We start from the raw sequence: 20,295 nt of genomic DNA, 5'->3' as shown, positions 1-20,295 counted from the left end.
AGCATACCACACAAGACCAGATGATGAAAAAGGAGATACAGTCTTTATTAAATGCTATACAGACTTGTCAGTGAAATTTGACAAAATGAATACCAAACTGGACACTTTTGAGGAGAGATCTACAAAACAAATACAGCAACTACAAGAAATAATGACGCAACAGAAGTCTCAAATATCTGACATAGAGAGATACTTAAATGATACTGAGGGCAGACTCTCAGAACAAGATCTTCAGCTACATTTTTTATCACAACAAAATGCTTCATTACAAAATAAAATAGAGGATCTAGAGAACAGGTCCAGACAAAATAACCTTCACATCTATGGGCTACCAGAGAAAACAGAGGTAGATAACATGGTGACTTTCCTTACTACCTGGTTACCAGAAGTTTTAAAATTGCCTGAAGCTCTTTCTTATGGAATTGAAAGAGCCCACAGATCCTTAAGAGCTGCTTCATCAACCATCAAATCAAAAAATCACCCGAGATCAATAATAGTAAAGTTTTTTTCATCACAGGACAAGGAACTTATTTTAAAAACAGCATGGTCAACTTCTCCAGTTAAATACAAAGACAACATAATCAGATTTGATAATGATTATTCTGCTGGAGTTATAACTGCAAGAAAAGAATGTCACCCTCTGATAAAGGAATTGAAAAAAAGACAACTTAAAGTCCACTTGCTGTTCCCTGCAAGAATAAAAATATTTTTTACTGAAGGTCCCAAAACTTTTGACACTCTGCAAGCAACAGTTTCTTATCTTTCAGCTAATAAAACCTTGGATAATGTGGAAGAAATGGATTTCTCTCAATTTGGGGTTAAGCGTCACTTAGAAAAAAAATGAATGGAGCACTGCTGACAAGAAGAAGAAGAAACGATAAAAGACATATGAAAAACACAAACATTATTGTCTTCTAAAAGGTCTTTGAAAGCATTCATGCTTTACACATGTGTCAGTCTTTGAAACAATATAAATACAAGATAAGCAGGACATTTTATAACTAAAGGAAACAACCCTAAAGAAAGCAAGGTAACATATCTTTCTCTATTACAGTGTAAATACTTACAGTCATGATTTTTCTAACTCTAAATGATGTTTAGATAGTTCATTTATAAATTACCTGCCTTTTACTGCTAGTATAGAATATGATGTATTTACACTGACATATTAATGTGGTGTGTTTATATGAGCATGATTCCTTTTTATATTAGGTACACTAAGCTGCATGAAATATCTAAACTGATGTATTTAATACACATAATAATATATAAAAACTGCTAGTAATAACTGTCAAAAAGTGCCTTGAAAAGTAATTATCTATTCTTTGGTGCTAAAAGTGCCTTTTTGACTAACAAACAACTGTTTGGCTTGTATATCTGCCCTTAATGTTAAGAAAACTAATAGAAGTTTAATGATCTGGTGTTCAGTTTAAAAAAAGCCCTAAAAACGTCACTTACTTTGTTTTTGTCTTCCCGCCATGGTCACAAGCTGGGAACTCTTATTTTACCACCCCTGAATGAAGGTTCTTCAGTTAGAATCCATTACAGTGTGTTAAACCTTCTAACAGCACAAAATGAAAGTAAACAGTCATGAGTGATGTCAGCAATAAAACAAGACAGTATGGGTGTGGTGTCAGCTCCTAAGCTACTTAAAGCAACCAGCACACTATTTATGAGATGGCAAAGTGCTTTTACAGTTTTAACAAATATTAAAAGTACACTGAAGTACCTAATGAATTTAGAAGGTATCAACACATACATGACATTTTATTATATTGTAATATTTGTTATTCATTTTGAATTGTACACATAAACAGCACACAAAGCTTAAAAAGAAGTATATCACTTGGAAGAAACTGTATGAATAGTTAACACATACAGACTTTACTATAATATTTTCTGATAAGATCACCCACGTAAATTACTATAATTTAACTTAATTTTATAAAAATTTAATATATTTAAGTCCTTGACTGGAACTATATAACATATTTGTAAACACACTGCAGCTAGTGTACTCATCCTTAAGGATAGTAAGTCAATTAAGGTTCATGAATGTAGCTATGTGTTATTAGGCATTTTAAGGGTAAAAAGGAGTTGCTGTTTAATTATCAAGATACTCTGTAAATATTAAATTGTTCAAGTAGCACAATCATTAAGCAGTAATGAGCAAGAAAAAAATCTCAGTCTTGCTTATGATATTGTTTATATATATATATATATATATATATATATATATATATATATATAGGAAAGAACTGCTGAATTATAAGTATGCTTTTATTAAAGGCAGGTTATATTAATATTGAACATCCTCACTGAAAATGAATGGTTGTGTAGAGACACAGTAACTCCCATTATATAACCAAGGCTAAAGAGATTGTCTTGTATGTCTAAATTGATCAGCCTTGAACCTTAGATTGCAAATAGACATGCAACATACTTTTACTTATAATACTGAATATATATTATATAACATCACAAACGCTAAAGCCATTGTCAGCTATATCTCATATCAATCAGCATTAAAATATGATTTGAATAGCATAGGCATTTACTAACATATTGCTGTTGGTACCTGATATGCATATAAGTAACAGGTCTAATTTCTGTCTATGAAAGTAAATACCAGGCTGTGTGCATTTGTTAATTATGAAACAAGAGCGTGCTATCTATTCTTTTTAATATCCTATAGGTATATACTTGTTAGAGACACACACATGCTGCAAAGCTGCTAGTTATTGCATATTCATTAGTATATTTCTGACTGCAGTGTTATAAATATATGGTGTGGACCACTTGAGTTGAGAATATGTCTCTATATTGGGCATGTTCTCTGTTTGAACGTTGTATATTATCTATAATATGATATGGAGTACCCTCACTAAATTCAAAGAAGCCACAATAGAAACAAATATTTATTAAAAATGGAGAATAGACGGATGAAGAGAAAAATGAAGGAAAATGGTTGATGGTCATATAAGGTTATCTTTTCCTGTGTATGTAGAAGAGTTGACAGTAATAAGTACCAAACAATTGTGTTATAGCATATTTAAAGCAACTTTGCTTCTCATATTTTCCAACCTTACAGTTATAATGCTGCAGATAAATCCTGTAATATCATAAGGAGTATGAATTGCTATTTGACATATGACATATGTGGTACACTAGCGATGAAATATGCCAGTGGCACTAATAAATATATAGGAATTGCTAAGAAATATAGTCTTAAACTATATAATACCAATGCCAAAAACAAATTAGTAGCATTCATACCACTAAAATATGACTTTTTGAATTAAAAGAAAACTATAAGATTACTGATAAATGACAATACAAATGTAACATTATATTCATTGTTATGGATACTTTCTGATTTAATCAACTTGTGGCATGGTTAACTGATGCATATAATGCTTAACATTTTTTTTTTTTATGTATGTATGCATATATGTGTGTATGTATGTATGTGTGTATATATATATATATATATATATATGTGTGTGTATGTGTATGTATGTATGTATGTATATATATATATATATATATATATATATATATATATATATATATATATATATAGGTAGACCATTACAATAAATTTGATACCTATGAATGCCACTCACACTATAAGGGAGATAGACAGCAAGCATATTAATTTTAAGATGCATAACCATTATTGCTACACAAAAGATATATTAAAATAAAAGATTTTCCTTTACAATTTAAACAAAACCAAATAGTTAAGTATTAAATCTATGTATAGTTGTGTTGCCTTAGTGTTTTATAAAATATTAAAAATAGATAAAGACTGTATTTAAGTAATCTGTAAAGACAGATACATGTATACTTAAAAGATATATAAGATACTTTTCATTATAAAACTATCATATGGCGGGGCCAGGGGAGGATGCTGAAATGCAGACTTAGAGAGATCGCTTGAATGATTAGATCATTCAAGGATGAGATGTTTTTTCTCATGGAGGTGTTTGGTGGTTGTTTATCTTATATTGTTCTCAGTTATGATCTTGTAATTTACTTTTATTGGGTGTCTATAATCTATTGTAATACTGTTGGAAGAAGAAAGAACAAGTCATTCTCTTCATGTACACACATCTACACATTGTTACGAGTATATGAATATTGATAAAAGCAAAGCTAATATAAATCCAGTTGCAAAATGTATATCTCTTAATGTAAATGGTTTAAATAATAGCTGCAAAAGGGGAAGTCTTTATAGATATTTAAAGCTATGTGAAGCGCAACTAGTATTTTTACAGGAAACACACTTTACACAGGAAGACATAAATAAAATAAACAATAAAAATTATACAGTACTTGTAAGTTCCACCTATAATCATAAGCAAAGGGGAGTAGCAATTTTGTGGAAAAACACTACTTTAATGCCTAAAATCATAAACAAGTTCCATGACAACTCAGGAATGTTTTGTCTAGTGACAATATCTATCAATGAAATGATATATACATTAGTGAATATTTGTTGGATACCAGGACTAGGTGTTAGAGTGGCCAAACAACACTTAGAAGACATTGTACAATATACCAAAGGCAATTTAATCATAGCTGGAGATTTCAATTGCATTATAAAAGAAACTGACACAAATACTAAAACTACAAGTAAGAGATCACCTTTAACAAAGTTGTTATCTGAGTTTGTTGAAACTTTTAATATAGTTGACATAAATGAGTATGCTATCCCAGATTCACTATTCTTTACACATTTTTCCCATAGACATAATACATACTCTAGAATAGATAGAGTGTACATAACAAAGGATTTAACCTCTAAATTAAATAAAGTCAAGACAATTTCATGTCCATTTTCGGACCATAATGTTTGAGATAGACTTATGTTTCAAGAGAAGGATATCAGTAACAAGAATACCATCTTACATAACAAATCTCAAAGATTTTAAGGAATTTTATATTAAAGAGACACAAACATTCCTAGATATCAATCTTACAAAAGATGTATCTGAAATATATATATATGGGATGCATTGAAAGCATACCTATATGGAAGAGCGGTGGGATGGTATAAAAATAAACAACAACAGTGGAATAAGGAATTAATGGAATTACAGTCAAAAGTAGATAATTTAAAGCTTGATATTCAAAATGGAAACACCAACTTAATAAAAGAACTAGAAGATACTAATAAAAAATACTCAGAGACGCTACACCACAAAACAATGATCAACTTAGAAAAATTAAACTATGTTACTATTCAATGAACCCTAAAACCAATGAAGAATAGCAAATAGGACTAAAAGATTATTAAAACAAATCAAATCAAGGAAATACATAATATAGAAACCAAAAGAAAGTATCTGATTTAGAAGGAATACTAGAAGCTTTTAGGCTATTTTTTCATAAACTTAATAATCAAAATGAGAAAACAGAAACACATTCAGCATTGAAAGCTTTTCTCAAAAACAATGTTAAAGTTAGGTTATTAGAGGAGCAGATACAACTAATAGATAAACAAATAACAATGACAGAACTTAAAGCTGAAGTAAATAAGCTAAAATTAAACAAAGCTCCAGGTATAGATAATATCACCCCAGAAATGTTTAAATTACTATCAAATGAGGCTTTGCTGTTGTTATTGAATGTCTTTACATCAGTTAAAAATGGTAAATACATTCCTCCTTCTTGGAAGTACACATTAATATCACCAATTCTGAAACAAAATAAAGATCCCAGTGAATGTTCATCATACAGACCCATTTCACTTCTTAATATAGATTATAAAATTTTTATGGCAATACATGCTGCTCAAATAAAACAATTACTACCACTTTTGATAGAGGAGGATCAAACAGGTTTTATAAAAGATAGGAACACTTATGACAATATTAAAAGAATTCTTTCCTTAATTGATTATATAAATGTCACAAAAAACAAAATGAATGTTATTAGCTTAGACATAAATAGCATTTGATTCAGTGAACTGGGATTATCTGTGGTTAGTTTTAGAAGAATATGGCTTCTCAAACAACTTCACTTTGTTAATAAAATAATTATATGAAAAATCATTGGCTTATATAAAACTGGGATCTTGTCTGTCTAAATCTATTAAAATAACTAAGGGCACAAAACAAGGCTGCCCTCTTTCTCCGTTATTGTTTGCGCTAGTCATTGAACCCTTAGCAAATAATATACGTATGGATAAAAATATTGAAGGAATACAACTAGACAACAGCCTAGAGCTTAAAATTCAACTTTTGCTGATGATATTTTAATTACCTTAAAAAATAATAATAGCAGTTTAAAAGCATTATGGGACTCAATTCAAAACTTTCAAAACTTTTCAAGTCTTAAATTTAATGAGGACAAAACAAATGTATTGCTTATAAATACTAATAAAAAAGATCTAAACAAAATTACCATAAATATATCTCTACCGATAATATAATTAAATACTTGGGAATTATAATAACTAACAACCTAGATACTACAATTGAAACAAATTATAAAGAGACCTTAAATAATATTAAAAATCTAATACAAAGATGGAATAAATTCTTCTTTTCAATGGAAGAAAGGCTTTATATAATTAAAATGATCATATTTCAAAAAATTCTTTATGTCATACAAGCTTGTTCTTTGCCACCAGCTAAATCACACCTAAAACAATTAAATGATTTAATGGTAAGATTTCTATGGTATCTAAAAAAACCAAGGATAGCTATGAAGTATCATCTAGATCATTGGGATATAGGTGGCATAGGTTTACCAGACATAGAAATATATTTGCATTCATCCATTATTAAAACAATATCATTATGGCTAAATACAAAATATACATCAAAATGGAAGCTAGTTCAGGAGAGAATCTGGTTAAAATCAGGATTTGTAGTAGCAAATAAGTATACAGATTTCATACCAAACAATTTTCTATGGCTGATGAAGGAATATATGATAATACATAAGAATAAAATATAAGTTCCAAATACATTACTTATACATTAAAAATTTTCCAAAATCTTATTAATAGCAATCCTGATATTAAAGCATGGTCATTTCTTTTATATCCAGTAAGCGTACACACAAGGTAATATAATAACATTTAATATGGAAGTAGTCAACATGCTTAAAGAAAAGGGATTAATATATTGGCATCAATTGCTAAACTCTGGAAAACCTCTGACAATAGACCAGATTAAATAGAAATTAAATATGGAAGATAGTTCGTGGTTACATGTACAAGAATTAAGACAGTATATATTAAGCAAACAAGAAACAATGCAACCATCAATAAGACAAAATGTTCCTAACCTTATAGAACATATAATATTACTAATGAATCAACCCATTACTGGAAAGGGATACTTATCATCTATTTATAAAACAAACAAAAAAATAAAAATGCATAGTAATGACAAAATATGGAATTATTATAGATCAGTTAATGGACATGTGCCAAATGACAGAGATAAAAAACTAATTCTTCTCTCTCCAAAGCAGACATCACTTTCATTGCATTGGAGACTTTTTGCATGGCAATTCATACACAGATCTTATGTAACCCCTCATAAAATGGAACTTATGTTTAAGAAAAATATTGGCTACTGGAGATGTGATTTATCAATAAAAGCAGACTGGCAACATATGTTATACGAATGCCATTTGATTAAACCATATTGGGATAAAATAAATTATTTTCTGCAAATGGTATTCAATAATAAATTCCAGATTTCCAAATCTATTATTTTGTTTAATGCACCTGTACCCGACTGTGTGCCAAGAACAAAATATGTGATCTTATGGACTCTCCTAGCTATTGCAAGGAAGAACATTACATCAAACTGGAAATCCAAAGCTTCTCCAACTTTTAAGCAATTCATGAATATGGTGTCAGCAGTATCGCAATTGGAAATGAACACTATTAAAGGAAGAACTGAAAGAACTACATCATTATACGTAACATGGCAAAAAGTAACTGAAATACTGGAGAATAATGACTGCAGCAGATTATAATCAGGAAACAATTGTATAGAAAGTCAATTATATGTCAACAATAGACACCCTTGTAAATACTTTATTTTGGTTTTAATGTTTGATATCTGTTTAGAGGTTTTAGCCTACCTTTTTAAATAATTTGTAAATACTTCATTGTCATAAATAACCTGCATTCATGTTTTCTTGTTTTTGGAAATGAATAAAAATATTTAAAAAAAAAAAGAAAATACAAACACCTAACTTGGAATCTGTCGTTTTTTTGGCTGAAGCGTATACTGTCCCTTACTGTCTCTGGCTTTTAAGTTCAAAATAAAATGTTCAGAGCCCTTACAAGCAATGATTATGATCAGACTCCAAGGGGAATCTCCGGAAGCTATTCCTGTACAATTTACCTTCCTTTCTTCTCTTATCATGTGAATTAACAGACAGGCTTTCTATTAGTGTCCCTCTAACAGTATTTCCTGTGCCTTTAGTCTGAATTTTAGAAACTACAGTCTGGTTTCTGCAGTTACATGATCAAGGGAAAGAAGGAATGATTCATCAAGCTAGATTCCAAATGAGGAAATAGTCCTTGACCTAGCTCAGTGAGTATTTCCAAATAATATTTGACTTTGCAACTCTGAGGAGTTTTGCATTGTGCATATAGTAAAAACAAATCACGTTATTTTTTATTGTTTTCTTAAACATTACACATTTACTGAAAAGGCAAATGCAGGACAGTCCTTATTTCACTTTTATGTTTTAAACAATGAAGGTGAGAAATAATCTAACTATATAACTTTAACATAATTTGTTTGCAGGAGACAATTTAATATTCATACAAATGTCTTGTATTATTAGAAGTACTAAAGGCAAGGAATCTCGAAAGTGTGTGTCAGACTTCTTTTATCAGAAAATAACTTTAATAAGGTACCTTCCTCCATAAGTATTTTCCACCACCATTTTACTTCACAAAATCAACCAGAAGTATGCAGTAATCATGTCCTGATCATTTTCACCCATGCTTCCTTACCCTTCACCCATGCTTTGATTCACACATTCACCTCACTAATCATCTCAGGATCAATTAATCATCCCAGGTTTTTTTCCATTTCCGAATGTACTGATGGCCATGGATAGAATAATCATGATAAGAAATAATGACATGCATAGGACATAATCATGGACCTGACACTGGACCCCTTTTGTTGAGGTAGGTCTTTCAAGGTGGTCATAACTGAACCTGATGAAAAAGTCACTTTGAAAAAGGATTTAAGGCCATGGATGATGGTAAAATAATAGATACTGCCTACCTTGACCTGGCCAAGGCATTTGACACAATTCCCTACTCAGATATTATAAATAAACTCACAAATCTGATCATAAATCCCACATCCAACAAATCAAAAATGGATATGCCATATGGCTGGGGACACAGACACATAAAATGGCAGTAATCAAAGATCAGCAAGAGGCCAGTTACTAGTGATGTAAACACACACACACAGGACTAGGACATTCCACATCAGAATAGACTTCTCTGAAGTCAAGGCAAATGTGGAAGGCCTCTGGATGACAAAGTTTGTTGATGAATGTAAGCTGGGAGCAATCACTGAATTCCCCCAATGATGTAGATATACTTCAGGAAGGTCTAGATCAGAAAATGATTGGTGTCTGATACACACAACACACCTTAGACACCACACCACCTCTCAAACCTGAACATCAAAAAATCTGGACAAGGCCATGAAAAATAGGTACAAATCTGTACTCTGATTAACATCTAATTTGCATACATACTTATGTAACCCCACCCACTCCAATAGAATTGTGGGCTACCATCTTTCATCCTCAAACTGAAGGACAGACAACCAAAATATGGCACCAGCGTCCCCCTGCAGCCATTCCATTGTCCGATTACCTGGCTATTTTGCCCTATTTACCATAAACACTAATGCGTACATATTGCTTTACTTCTACAATGATTATTTGGATTTTATTTTTACATTTTGCAGCACATCAGTACACAAACACTAACAGACGTCTGATAAACAAAGCAATACTGTCTCACAATGAAAATAGACTTGACATTAAAACTTCTCTGCCCTTGAAACTCACATTCATTGAAGCAGCACTGAAACCCTCACCACTTTCAAAGAAAATGAATCTGGCCAGTGGCGGATAAAGATTACCTTTGGGCTGTTTTCAAATCATTGGCCCTTTGCACACAAAACAAAAAACATACATGTGTTCCTTTCTTTGATACACCTTCCTGACTTTATTAAGTTATATTCTTTCTATAATACAGCACACTTGTTAGACAGAGCACATTTTAAATTTATTGTTTGAACATTTTTTCCAGTAGGCTGTACTGTAGGCAATGAAACAAAATGCATGAACCAATAATGACAAAACTGCCCAATTCAGAACATTTCCATCATAAAAGTCTACTTCCATACCCACACTATAAATAGAACGACAGTAGTGTAAGCCTTAGGCATCTTGCACAGCTTCTCGCACTTATTTTCAATTTCAGGTTTGGGGGAGGGGGGGCAAAAGGTCAAAATCCAGGGACACATTTTAAACATTGCTTGTATAATTTTGTAAAGTTGCTAGAATAAAATGTTGTGTTGCCACCAAGCATATCACTGGCAAGTCTTGAACCCAGAATCCTATGTACTACATGCAGAACAACATATCACTATGCTAAATCAGCAGTTTCTGGAAACATTGGAAGACTGAAACTTAATGGCTATCATTTAGTGAATTCAGTTCTCACTTCTCACCATAGCTCTCAACCTCTTAGCACAAAAAACCTGGACAAACAACAAAGCCAATAATGGGGGAATACAAATTCTGCTCTCACTTCTCACCATAGTTCTGAACTCTTAGCACAAAAAATCTGGCCAAAGCTCTGAAATGGTGGTGGCTAGGGACGTTAGGCTCTTTTTACCCTGTACTAAAGGTACAGGTTTTGAGCCTGAATACCTCTAGCCAACAGGTGTTACTTGGAGGCATGTACACACACACATAACTAGCAGGCTCCTTGTCTTTTAACTCCTATGTTTACTCATACATGATAAAATTAATTGGATTATTATTGTATCCTGACAACCTTTATCCTGAAACATGTGTAACAATGTTTTAGAACTGCAAACCACAGATTATGTAGTAAAGGAAAGAAGGCTAGCTACTTGATTAATTTAATGAACGACTATTACTGAAATGTATACCATATATCTGTATTGTCAGCCTTTACAAATACTGGCAACATCTTCATTTAGCAATCTATATTCTCTGTGTCTGCGAAGCTGAACACTGTTTTGTTCTCTGTTAAAACTGTTATGCATTCAATTCAATAAATGAGAAATGAAAAAGGAAACCACTAATTGCTAGTTGCTTTTAACAAACAGAAACACTATGTATTTCATGAGGACATAGCGTTTTTTTTTTCTATTTCTAGAGGTCAAGGGAAAAAAGCAATGAGAATTTCGAATATCTTAAATCTGATTGTTCAAATTATTTCAATAGGGATGCAATTGTATAAAGCTTGAAGGTTATAAGCATTACACTGTGACATAACGTTGTGCTGACTGAAGACTGCTGATGTCTTTTTTCCCCTCCTGCTCTTTCTATGCTCAACTACAGGTACTGTGGCAGAGCCTAGAACTATACTTGTCTGAAAATGAAACATGCCATCAACGTCAGCCCTTATGGCAAGGAAACAGTGCAGCAGCAGGTCTATTGTGTTTTGATTTTTTTTTTAAGTTTACTTTTTGTGTTACTGCATTATTTTTTCACATTAGCATTAACAATAACATTACCAGCAGCCTTATCCGAACAATTTCAAAGCAAATGTGAAAAGAAATGGTCAGCTGCATTTTACAACCCCTCTCCCCCAAAAAACATTATGGGCATGTATTTGCTTCAGTAGAAGTTGAAGAAAATGCTGGCTAAAACACTCCAGAGCAATGTGACTAGCTAGTAAAACAATGAACCATAATTCTGAGCCCTTTAGAAAACATACACAATACAGTGTTCACAGTGGTATGTCCTGCAGAAAATAGAAAAAAAGTAAAGTTACAACATAAAATAATGCATTTCACTAAGGGCTGATAACTGCAGTTGACAGCAAAAGTACATTTTTTAAACTGAATGCGCACACACACACACACACACACACACACACACACACACACACACACACACACACACACACATACACACACACACACACACACACACACACACACACACACACACTACATTTCCTTACTTGAGTCTTGCTTTGTATTCCCCGAACAAAACGAGCTGCCTGCCATTAATCCATTCCACTCGCAAAATGAGCTGCCTGCCATTGCCGTTAATCCATTCTGCTCGCAAATAAGTGCTGCTGCCATTCCCGCTCACATTTGCAGTTGGAAATTATGACGTGAGCTCCTTGAGCTCAATTCCGACTGGCTGGTAGTCCTGAGTGAGCTGACATCATCGTGCACGTGATGACGTCAGCTCGACAACGCAATATTTGAAAAAATTAAAATAATAAATAAAATAATCGGAAATGAAGGGGTGCCAGTCGGGAATCGTGGCACCCCTTCATTTGGACCCAAAACTCGGTAAAAACCGAGTAATTCAGTATGGTTGGGAGGTATGGTTGACACAGGGATGTGGGATCTAGGTACGCAGATAGCTAGTAGCCTGAACTTTGACTGCCATGTGTCCACATTGGTGAGGAAATCCTTTTATATGGCACAACTTATAAGTAAAGGTATGGCATCCAGATCCAAGGAAATTATAGTCCCGCTGTACTCAGCCCTTATTAGATCAATAATTAAGTATAATGCACTATTTGACATGCACTTGACTAGGCACTTACAGCAGCTGGTGACCTCAGAGGTTCCTCACAAAGACAATACAGAGTGTAAACAACATAAGTATGCGGAAAGACTAAAAGCCTTATCCCATTACTCTGTGTTCTACCAACTATTAAGAAGTGACCTATGTGTGACCTACAAGACACTCACAAATCCAGTCCTGATGGAGCTGCTACACATCTGCAAGTCAAACAGTATGAGTGTCACTTGATCTAGGAATCTAAACTTAGCCAGCAACTCAAAGAAGAACATGCTGGAGAGACAGACATGTGTCTCAAAGATTGTCCCCTTCTTTGCAACAGGCTTCCTGTTCACATTAAGCAGAGCCCTTCCCTGGCCCTCTTCAAATATAATTTGGATGAATGGATGGGGATTCATAAATTCACACCTGGAGTAGTGCCTATGTCCCTTATGGACAGGGGCAAACTGTAAGATACTCAATGCACAGGCACAAATCCATGTCATCCTTTTGCCCCTTGGGGCCATATATTGGGTAAAATTGGGTTATATTGGCTAGGCTTGTAAGAGCCCTTAAGCCATTAGCCTAGTAATCTCCTATGCACCTATGAACCTGTAATATTTTATAGTCAATACAGCTATAGACATGGTTCTGGCCTTAGTACAGCCACTGTGCAGTTGTTTATACAAAAACTTTTGGCAGAATTTATCCACTTTCTCTTTAGAATACTTTTTTATTTACAGAGAAAATCCTACTGAGCTGAAGCCCCTTTTCAGTGGAGGCCTGGGGCTAATAGCTCCAAAGTAAACATCAAACAAATTCAATTCATGCAACAATGCCATTGCAATATGATGACAGCAAATAGAGAAGAAACAATAGTTAAAAAGTTCTCAGCAATGAAATATCTTAGATGGCGTCTTCTTAACTTAAATTACCTTGTCAAAAGTACAAGCAGAGTCACAATTTACAACGCTGCTTCACTAAGGGGTTTCTCTGAGATGGTGTTCCACAGCCCACATGTTAAAGCCACCATTTTTATTCTGTTTAAACTTCTGTCACTCATGAATTACACAATATAACTTTTACCTTTACACAGATTACCTAGTCATGTTTAGTAGCATCACCTCCACTGTAGCACTCCGATCACTGCTCCAGCATAACTTCAGATTGTTAGTTCACTGGTGTCAGTCCATATACTGACAGATAGCCTGAATGTCTGTTATCAGTTAGACCCCCCAGATATTGAAACTATAAAGTAACTTTATATTCATTAATCTAAAAGTCATTAGATGTGACCAAATTCCAGTTATATGAACCATTCACTAACACTTCTGCAGGATGGGCTTGGAAGACTCAGTGCTGGGGGCAATAATGCTGAACTAATGTTGGTGTCACCAATAGTGTAAGATGAGCCACCCCTGAGATGTGCAAGCTGGTAATATCTGCTGACTTCAGCCTTTACCCTGTTCATCCTGCTCCCAAGCTACTAAATGAACATGAGCTGTTGGGTCTGAAGTCAGGGTTTTGTCTTCTGTGCCGTGGGACTGGGCTAAAACCAGGCAAGTCTCTTCAAGCACTGAAACTGTGATATAAAGATAATAGACTGCTCATATAGAAGGCTCTATTTATGTCACTAAGAATATCCTTATACCATAATGCACTGCCTCCCAGTTTTGCTTTCTGAGCTCCTGCACACAAGTACGTTGACATCTCAAGCACTCATATCTATGTTTTGTTTCCCTTACCAACACAGAAGAAATCTTACTGGCAAATGACAATGGGCTACCCACTGAACTATGTGCCTCATAGCCGTTTTTAACATGAATAATAGTTTTCGTCCAGTACCACTGCCTACCATTAACTGACAAATTTTGTTAGAATTCCCAATATTTACTAAGCAATGCTGTTCTGTTCATCGGACTCAGGTTTAACCTCACCTTTAGTGATAATGCATTCTCCATTGTGGCTCATGCAATCCAGAATCAAATCCCAAATACTACTGGAAGTACCCTTGAGCATAACTCCTACACCAGTTCAGTGTATTACTTCTCTCTTAATGAACCCATTGTAAACTAACCTGACATATTTTTGCACGCACTGCAAACACATAGTTTGCAAGAGTAGCCAGCTTTGGATCATTAATCAGCAGACATAGAGTTAAAGCAGGTTAAAGAATGCAGGCTGTCAAAACACAAGGCAAGGTCAGACAGTGAGCATATGGTACATGTACTGATGAGCATGATGATAGCCTAAATGCCTGTGGTCAGTCTCACACCCTCAGCTTCTCAGTCTACATTGCCAGGCATTATTCCCTGTTGCCTCCAGTGATGTGAAGTAGGCTATGAAAACTGGAAGGACTCATACTTTGTGGTTTTGTATTTTCTTCTTTGATATAAGAATATCCTGCCATGTAACTGTAAACAACACTCATGCTAGACTGCAGAAAAAAATTACCTATGGTGTGTAAATAGCATTATTTTGCTATCTCATTGTTACTTTTATACCTCATTTTTGTTTTCATTCATTCCTTCATTGATTTATTTATTTATTTATTTATTTTTGCAGCCACCAACAGATGAAGAAAAGGCCTTCCTCTGCAGTGGGCTATAAGAGACCAATCAGCCAACACGCAAGAGCTGCCATGACAACAGGACCACATCCTAGATATCGGGCAAGTAATAGATAGGGAAAGGTTTCTTGGATAGCAGCAGGCCCCTTGAGACCTGTACATTTGCCATCTAAATTGCCTCTCTTAATCCACAACAGTCAGTTATAAAAGAAAATGAGATTTAAATGAAGAATGAGTAGGCCTGTCAGATACCAGTGACTGGAAATCACAAGAAGTTTCATTTAATCACAGTTTCAAACATGCTGCCGCAGAAATGCTTACATGGTTGGTACCTTGTGGGATTAGTGATTTGATTGTTGAATGTTTAACTGGTAGTGCAAAGAGCTGCAGTAGCACACTTACATCTAAATGTACAATATCCTGCACCGACAAATCAGGATACAGTTTGGTACATATTGACGCATGGCTGGCCACTCTGTATTTAGAACAGATAACACTGCAGCATGATTTCTCTGGGATATGATAGTACTACGACACACAACACATATTAATCGTGTGAGTCACATCATTGTAGTTTATCCAACACAAAAAAATACAGGATATCTTGTTTGCATGTTCTGCATTTCTGCTTTATTCCTGATTCTGTTAACAGCCTTCTCCGCTATGAGTCAAATAGTTTCTTACAGCCATCTTCGATCTGCTGCACTCATTGCAGTACATGGTTTCTTGGTCTGCCTAAATATAGAAACCCATGATGACAAACTAGAAATGGGCTCAGGGACAAAGTTATTGAGTTACAAGTCCTGACTTTGCCAGTTGTAAGGCTATTTTATACTGTTATCTCCTTTACCTTGAAGGAAGACACAATTGTGTACCTCTCACCCCCACCAAGCAACTTAGTTTGAATTTGAGAAAGAGATTCTTAGGCTGATTTTGCTCATCCAGTTGTTATTTTCTGAGGTGTATTTTGTAATGCACTCTAAAATGCAGTATTTATACCACCAGGGTTCAAGGTTTGATCTTGCTATCTGATTACTATCAATTTGAGGTCTGCATATTCTTTCTGTGGCTACTGTGACTGATTCTTAAACTACCACTTGCACATACAGCAGACAGTCGATTATCCAAACTAATTGGGAACAAGGGTAATTCAGATAATCAAACTATTCAGATAATCAAACATACATTGAACTGGATAAACATTTCTAAAAATCTTGTTTTTTCTGCACTCAGGGAATACACTTTTCAACCATTCAGCTAGGTCAGTGGACAATAAAGAATATTTTTCACATGCAAGCAGGCTACAAGTTAAAAAAACATGCACAAGCTAATACGTATAATGGTTATATATTCAGACTTTATTATTTTTCCTACCCAAAAACTTTAGAAGAATGGGTTCGGATAACTGACATTTTGGATAATCGACGTTCAGATATTCGACTCTCTACTGTATAATCTTGCTGTGAGGTTTCTCTTATGTGTTTTACTGTGAGAAGAATGCAGGTTTGGAATAACAATATATAAATATGCAGGGAAGGGGTTGCTGGGTCCTCAGTTACTGTGTCTGGCAGTACTGCAGATATTTTCATGATAAGCAAATAATTTGGTAAGTTCTGTATATCCACGTATCATCATTCAGGCACTAGACTGTTCTGAAGATCATTCTATTAAGTGCTGCATACTGTATTGGCATTAAATATAAACTTTCCCTTATGATACCTGCAACTTTGTCAAGTGATATTTCCTCCTGTTTGCATCACTCTTCTGTATTCACTCAGATGCAGAACATAGTGTCATACACAAAAATAAATGCTTTTCCATCCAGTCCTTATGCTGTATAATAAAAAAAAAAAATATATATATATATATATATATATATATATATATATATTAAAATGACCAGTCCCAATATTAAACCTTGTGGTATTCAAATACTAAGTACCCTTTTCTTTTCATAAGCATCGTTTATCATCACTCTGACACCTTATGAATAACTTCAAAGTTTGTTTGTCTAGCTTATGTATTAATCTTTTGCTTGAAACAAACTGTGCCATATGCATTACTAAAACATAAACATATAGCAACTGCATCCCAATATGGTTTCTTGCTATGGTTACCCAGTTAATATGCCCTCTTAGCTTTTCCTAAGATGACTAACTAGCCATTAATCTATGATCATTTGTTTCCCTTGCTGGCCTCTAAGTGTTCAAATCTTTCTTTTAGAAGTGAATTTTACTGGCAGCCGGTTTGTTTTGCCTAAGGTTGCACAGTGGTGTTTCCTGTTGTTTGATAGGTGGACAAACTGAGAGCTTTGTTTCCTGTTGTCTGCAAATTAGATGCCTTTTGAGTAGAAACCAGGGCAGCTTTTGATAATGATTATGCATACTCTAGTTTTGCAGTAGTGCAATTAATAGCTATGGTTTATCTTGCTTCTGTAGGTAAGAGAGAAATATTTCATAAGATACTAACATGAAATAAAACTTTATCTATTTGATATTCAGTACCTGCAATGTGCTTATACCTCATTATGAGAAATGTTCCTCATACTGAGTCTTAAAAAATCCATGTTCACTCTGTCCCACACTGAAAGGGTCTGTCAGACATTCACTGTAAAGGATTTTTTTAAACAAATATCCCCGGTCTGTTAAGCATTCACTGTAAATGATTTTTGACAAATATCCACAGTAAATAATGTTGTTGTGTCTTTCGGCTTTTCCTGGTTAGGGGTCGCCACAGCAGAACTCCGGTCCGCTAATGATTGGCAGTAGATTTTTACGTGCCGAGTTGCCAGCCCTGATGCACAACCTTCAATGAAGGTACGCCCATTCACGCATGTCTCCACACAGAAGACGCTCTAGCAGAGAATCGAACAGGATAACGTCTTACTGTGAGGCGACAATGCTACTGCAGCACCACCACCGCAGTATTAATAATATTAAACCATATTAATTTAAAAGATAAACTTTTTATAAATATGTAGAAATATTTATTAAGCATGTGGTGAGCTTTCTAAACAAAGTTGTTATACAGTTCGACATTTTACCTTTTTGCTCTGGGTCTGCATCACATCGTCGAACTTGTATAAGTTTGAATGATGTAATATCGAACCCAAAAGTCCGAAACCGCACAATAACAAACACACAGAACAGAGATTTTTTTCCCAGGGAAAAAAATCGCTGTTCCCTAACAGAAAAAAAAAAACACCCCCCCCCTACTTAAATATACAAACTCCAAGATCGCACCACAGTGGAGAAAATAGCAAAGCCCTGTTAACGGGCCACCGATTTTTTTTGCCTTGGAAAAAAATTGTTGTGCCGTGGCTTTGCTGTTTTTGTGTTTCAGACTTTTGGGTTCAATATTACATCGTTCGAACTTATACAAGTTCGACGATGTGATATAGACTCGTTTGCTCCACATTATGAACAGTAGTGTTTTTCAATCCTGAGATGAAAGGTTGATATCTATGTGTGGAGGCAAGATTTTAATCTAGTACTATGTTTGATACTTTTGTTGTGTTTAAGCAACTTAATGATGTTAGTCAATATAGGTACATGAATGAGCAGTTATGTCTCACCCACCTACTGAATTAATACTATAGATGATGACCTGACTGTAAATTTATAATACATGGCTCTGGGAAAGGCCTTCATCACTGTACCTCAGCATAACCTTCTTCAAAAGCCATCTAGTGTGCAGGCAAATTCTGGCATTAACAGCTGCATTGCTAATTAGTTCCCAAGTCATAAAAGCTGAGTTATGGTTCTGGGTATGTAATTACAGTTTATCTAAGAGAAGGATCAGCCATGAAGTTCCACAAGGCTCAATATTTGGGCCATTTCTTTTTAGAAAGTATCCTGAATTAATGAAGGTTAAATTTCATCTAATTTTGTAGATGACACTAAGAGGTGAGTCATAGTAACCAGCTTGAATGACCAGTAGAGATTACAAGACATCCTGGATGTGTTGTAAATCTGTCCACTAAAGTGTAGATTTCATTTAATACAAAAGTGTATTGTAATACATTTTTGGCAATCTAATAAGATATATCCCTTTTCTAAAGATAATCCAAGCAATGGGTAAAAAGTTACACAAACAAACTATACTGTAAAAGCTGCAAGAAAGACTCAGCTAATCTAGTCTTCCCTAGGTAATGCCTTAAAACTCATGAAGTGAAGACCCATGGGATATACCCAAATTAACCCTCAAGGCCATACCAGTGTTTCAACTTCATGGCTTCTAAATGGCTATAATGACATTCCAAAGACATGCGTGTGGAGCATTTCTCCCCAGACCTCTGCTGAAAATAGGCTCTGTCCTAGTTGGACTTTCCCGGTCAACAAATCTTAAATAAATAAATAATGTTTTACTTTTTAAGTCTTCATGTGTATATTCAGGCCAATAAAGCCTAACCCCCACTAGCTGCAGATATGCCGTGTTCTGGACTTTTTGTGTCCTCATAACTGAATTGGAAGTTTGGTTATATTTTCTGCAGGTCTTATTCTACTAATAATCTAATTTTGCCAACTTCTGATCACGGCTAGGATTTGGGTGTTACAATCAACAGTGGCTTGAAGTATGAAAGTAATGTCACTATCATAATTAGTACTGACAAGATCACAAAAAATCTGAAACATTGCCATACTTTGGCAACAAGAACTTATAAATGCAAGTGAACACCTTTAATATTTTGAAAAAAATTCACCAAGGAGGCAGCTCAGATTTGCTATCACCTATCTAGTATGAATGCATTAAAAACTTTCAAAATACAATTAAATGCATGGTTTGATAATAGAATTTTTGATTTCTGCTGTATTTCTAGGATACAAACTTTCTGATGAACATTTCAGAGGGTTTTAAGTTTCTCAATGTATATTGTAGCATTGTTTTTTCTTTACATTTTTATGTACCCCAGATAACCATCAACTACC

The 20,295-nt window shown here is 34.4% G+C and overlaps 1 protein-coding gene across 1 annotated transcript in view; it reads left to right on the top strand.

Annotated features, from left to right (window-relative positions):
* The window catches only part of KIF3C (kinesin family member 3C), a 1,444,108-nt gene that overhangs the window by 1,233,018 nt on the left and 190,795 nt on the right, over positions 1-20,295 (top strand). Inside the window, exon 6 of the mRNA XM_044062885.1 lies at positions 15,364-15,469. Within this exon, the coding sequence (XP_043918820.1) occupies positions 15,364-15,469 (106 nt within the window). The remainder of the gene's footprint in view (positions 1-15,363; positions 15,470-20,295) is intronic.

This window comes from Protopterus annectens, chromosome 2.part1, assembly GCF_019279795.1.
Source record: "Protopterus annectens isolate FY-2018-M chromosome 2.part1, PAN1.0, whole genome shotgun sequence".
Classification (NCBI taxonomy): Eukaryota; Metazoa; Chordata; order Ceratodontiformes; family Protopteridae; genus Protopterus; species Protopterus annectens.
The sequence above is the reverse complement of the archived record's forward strand: the minus strand, read 5'-3'. Positions and strand labels throughout refer to the sequence as shown.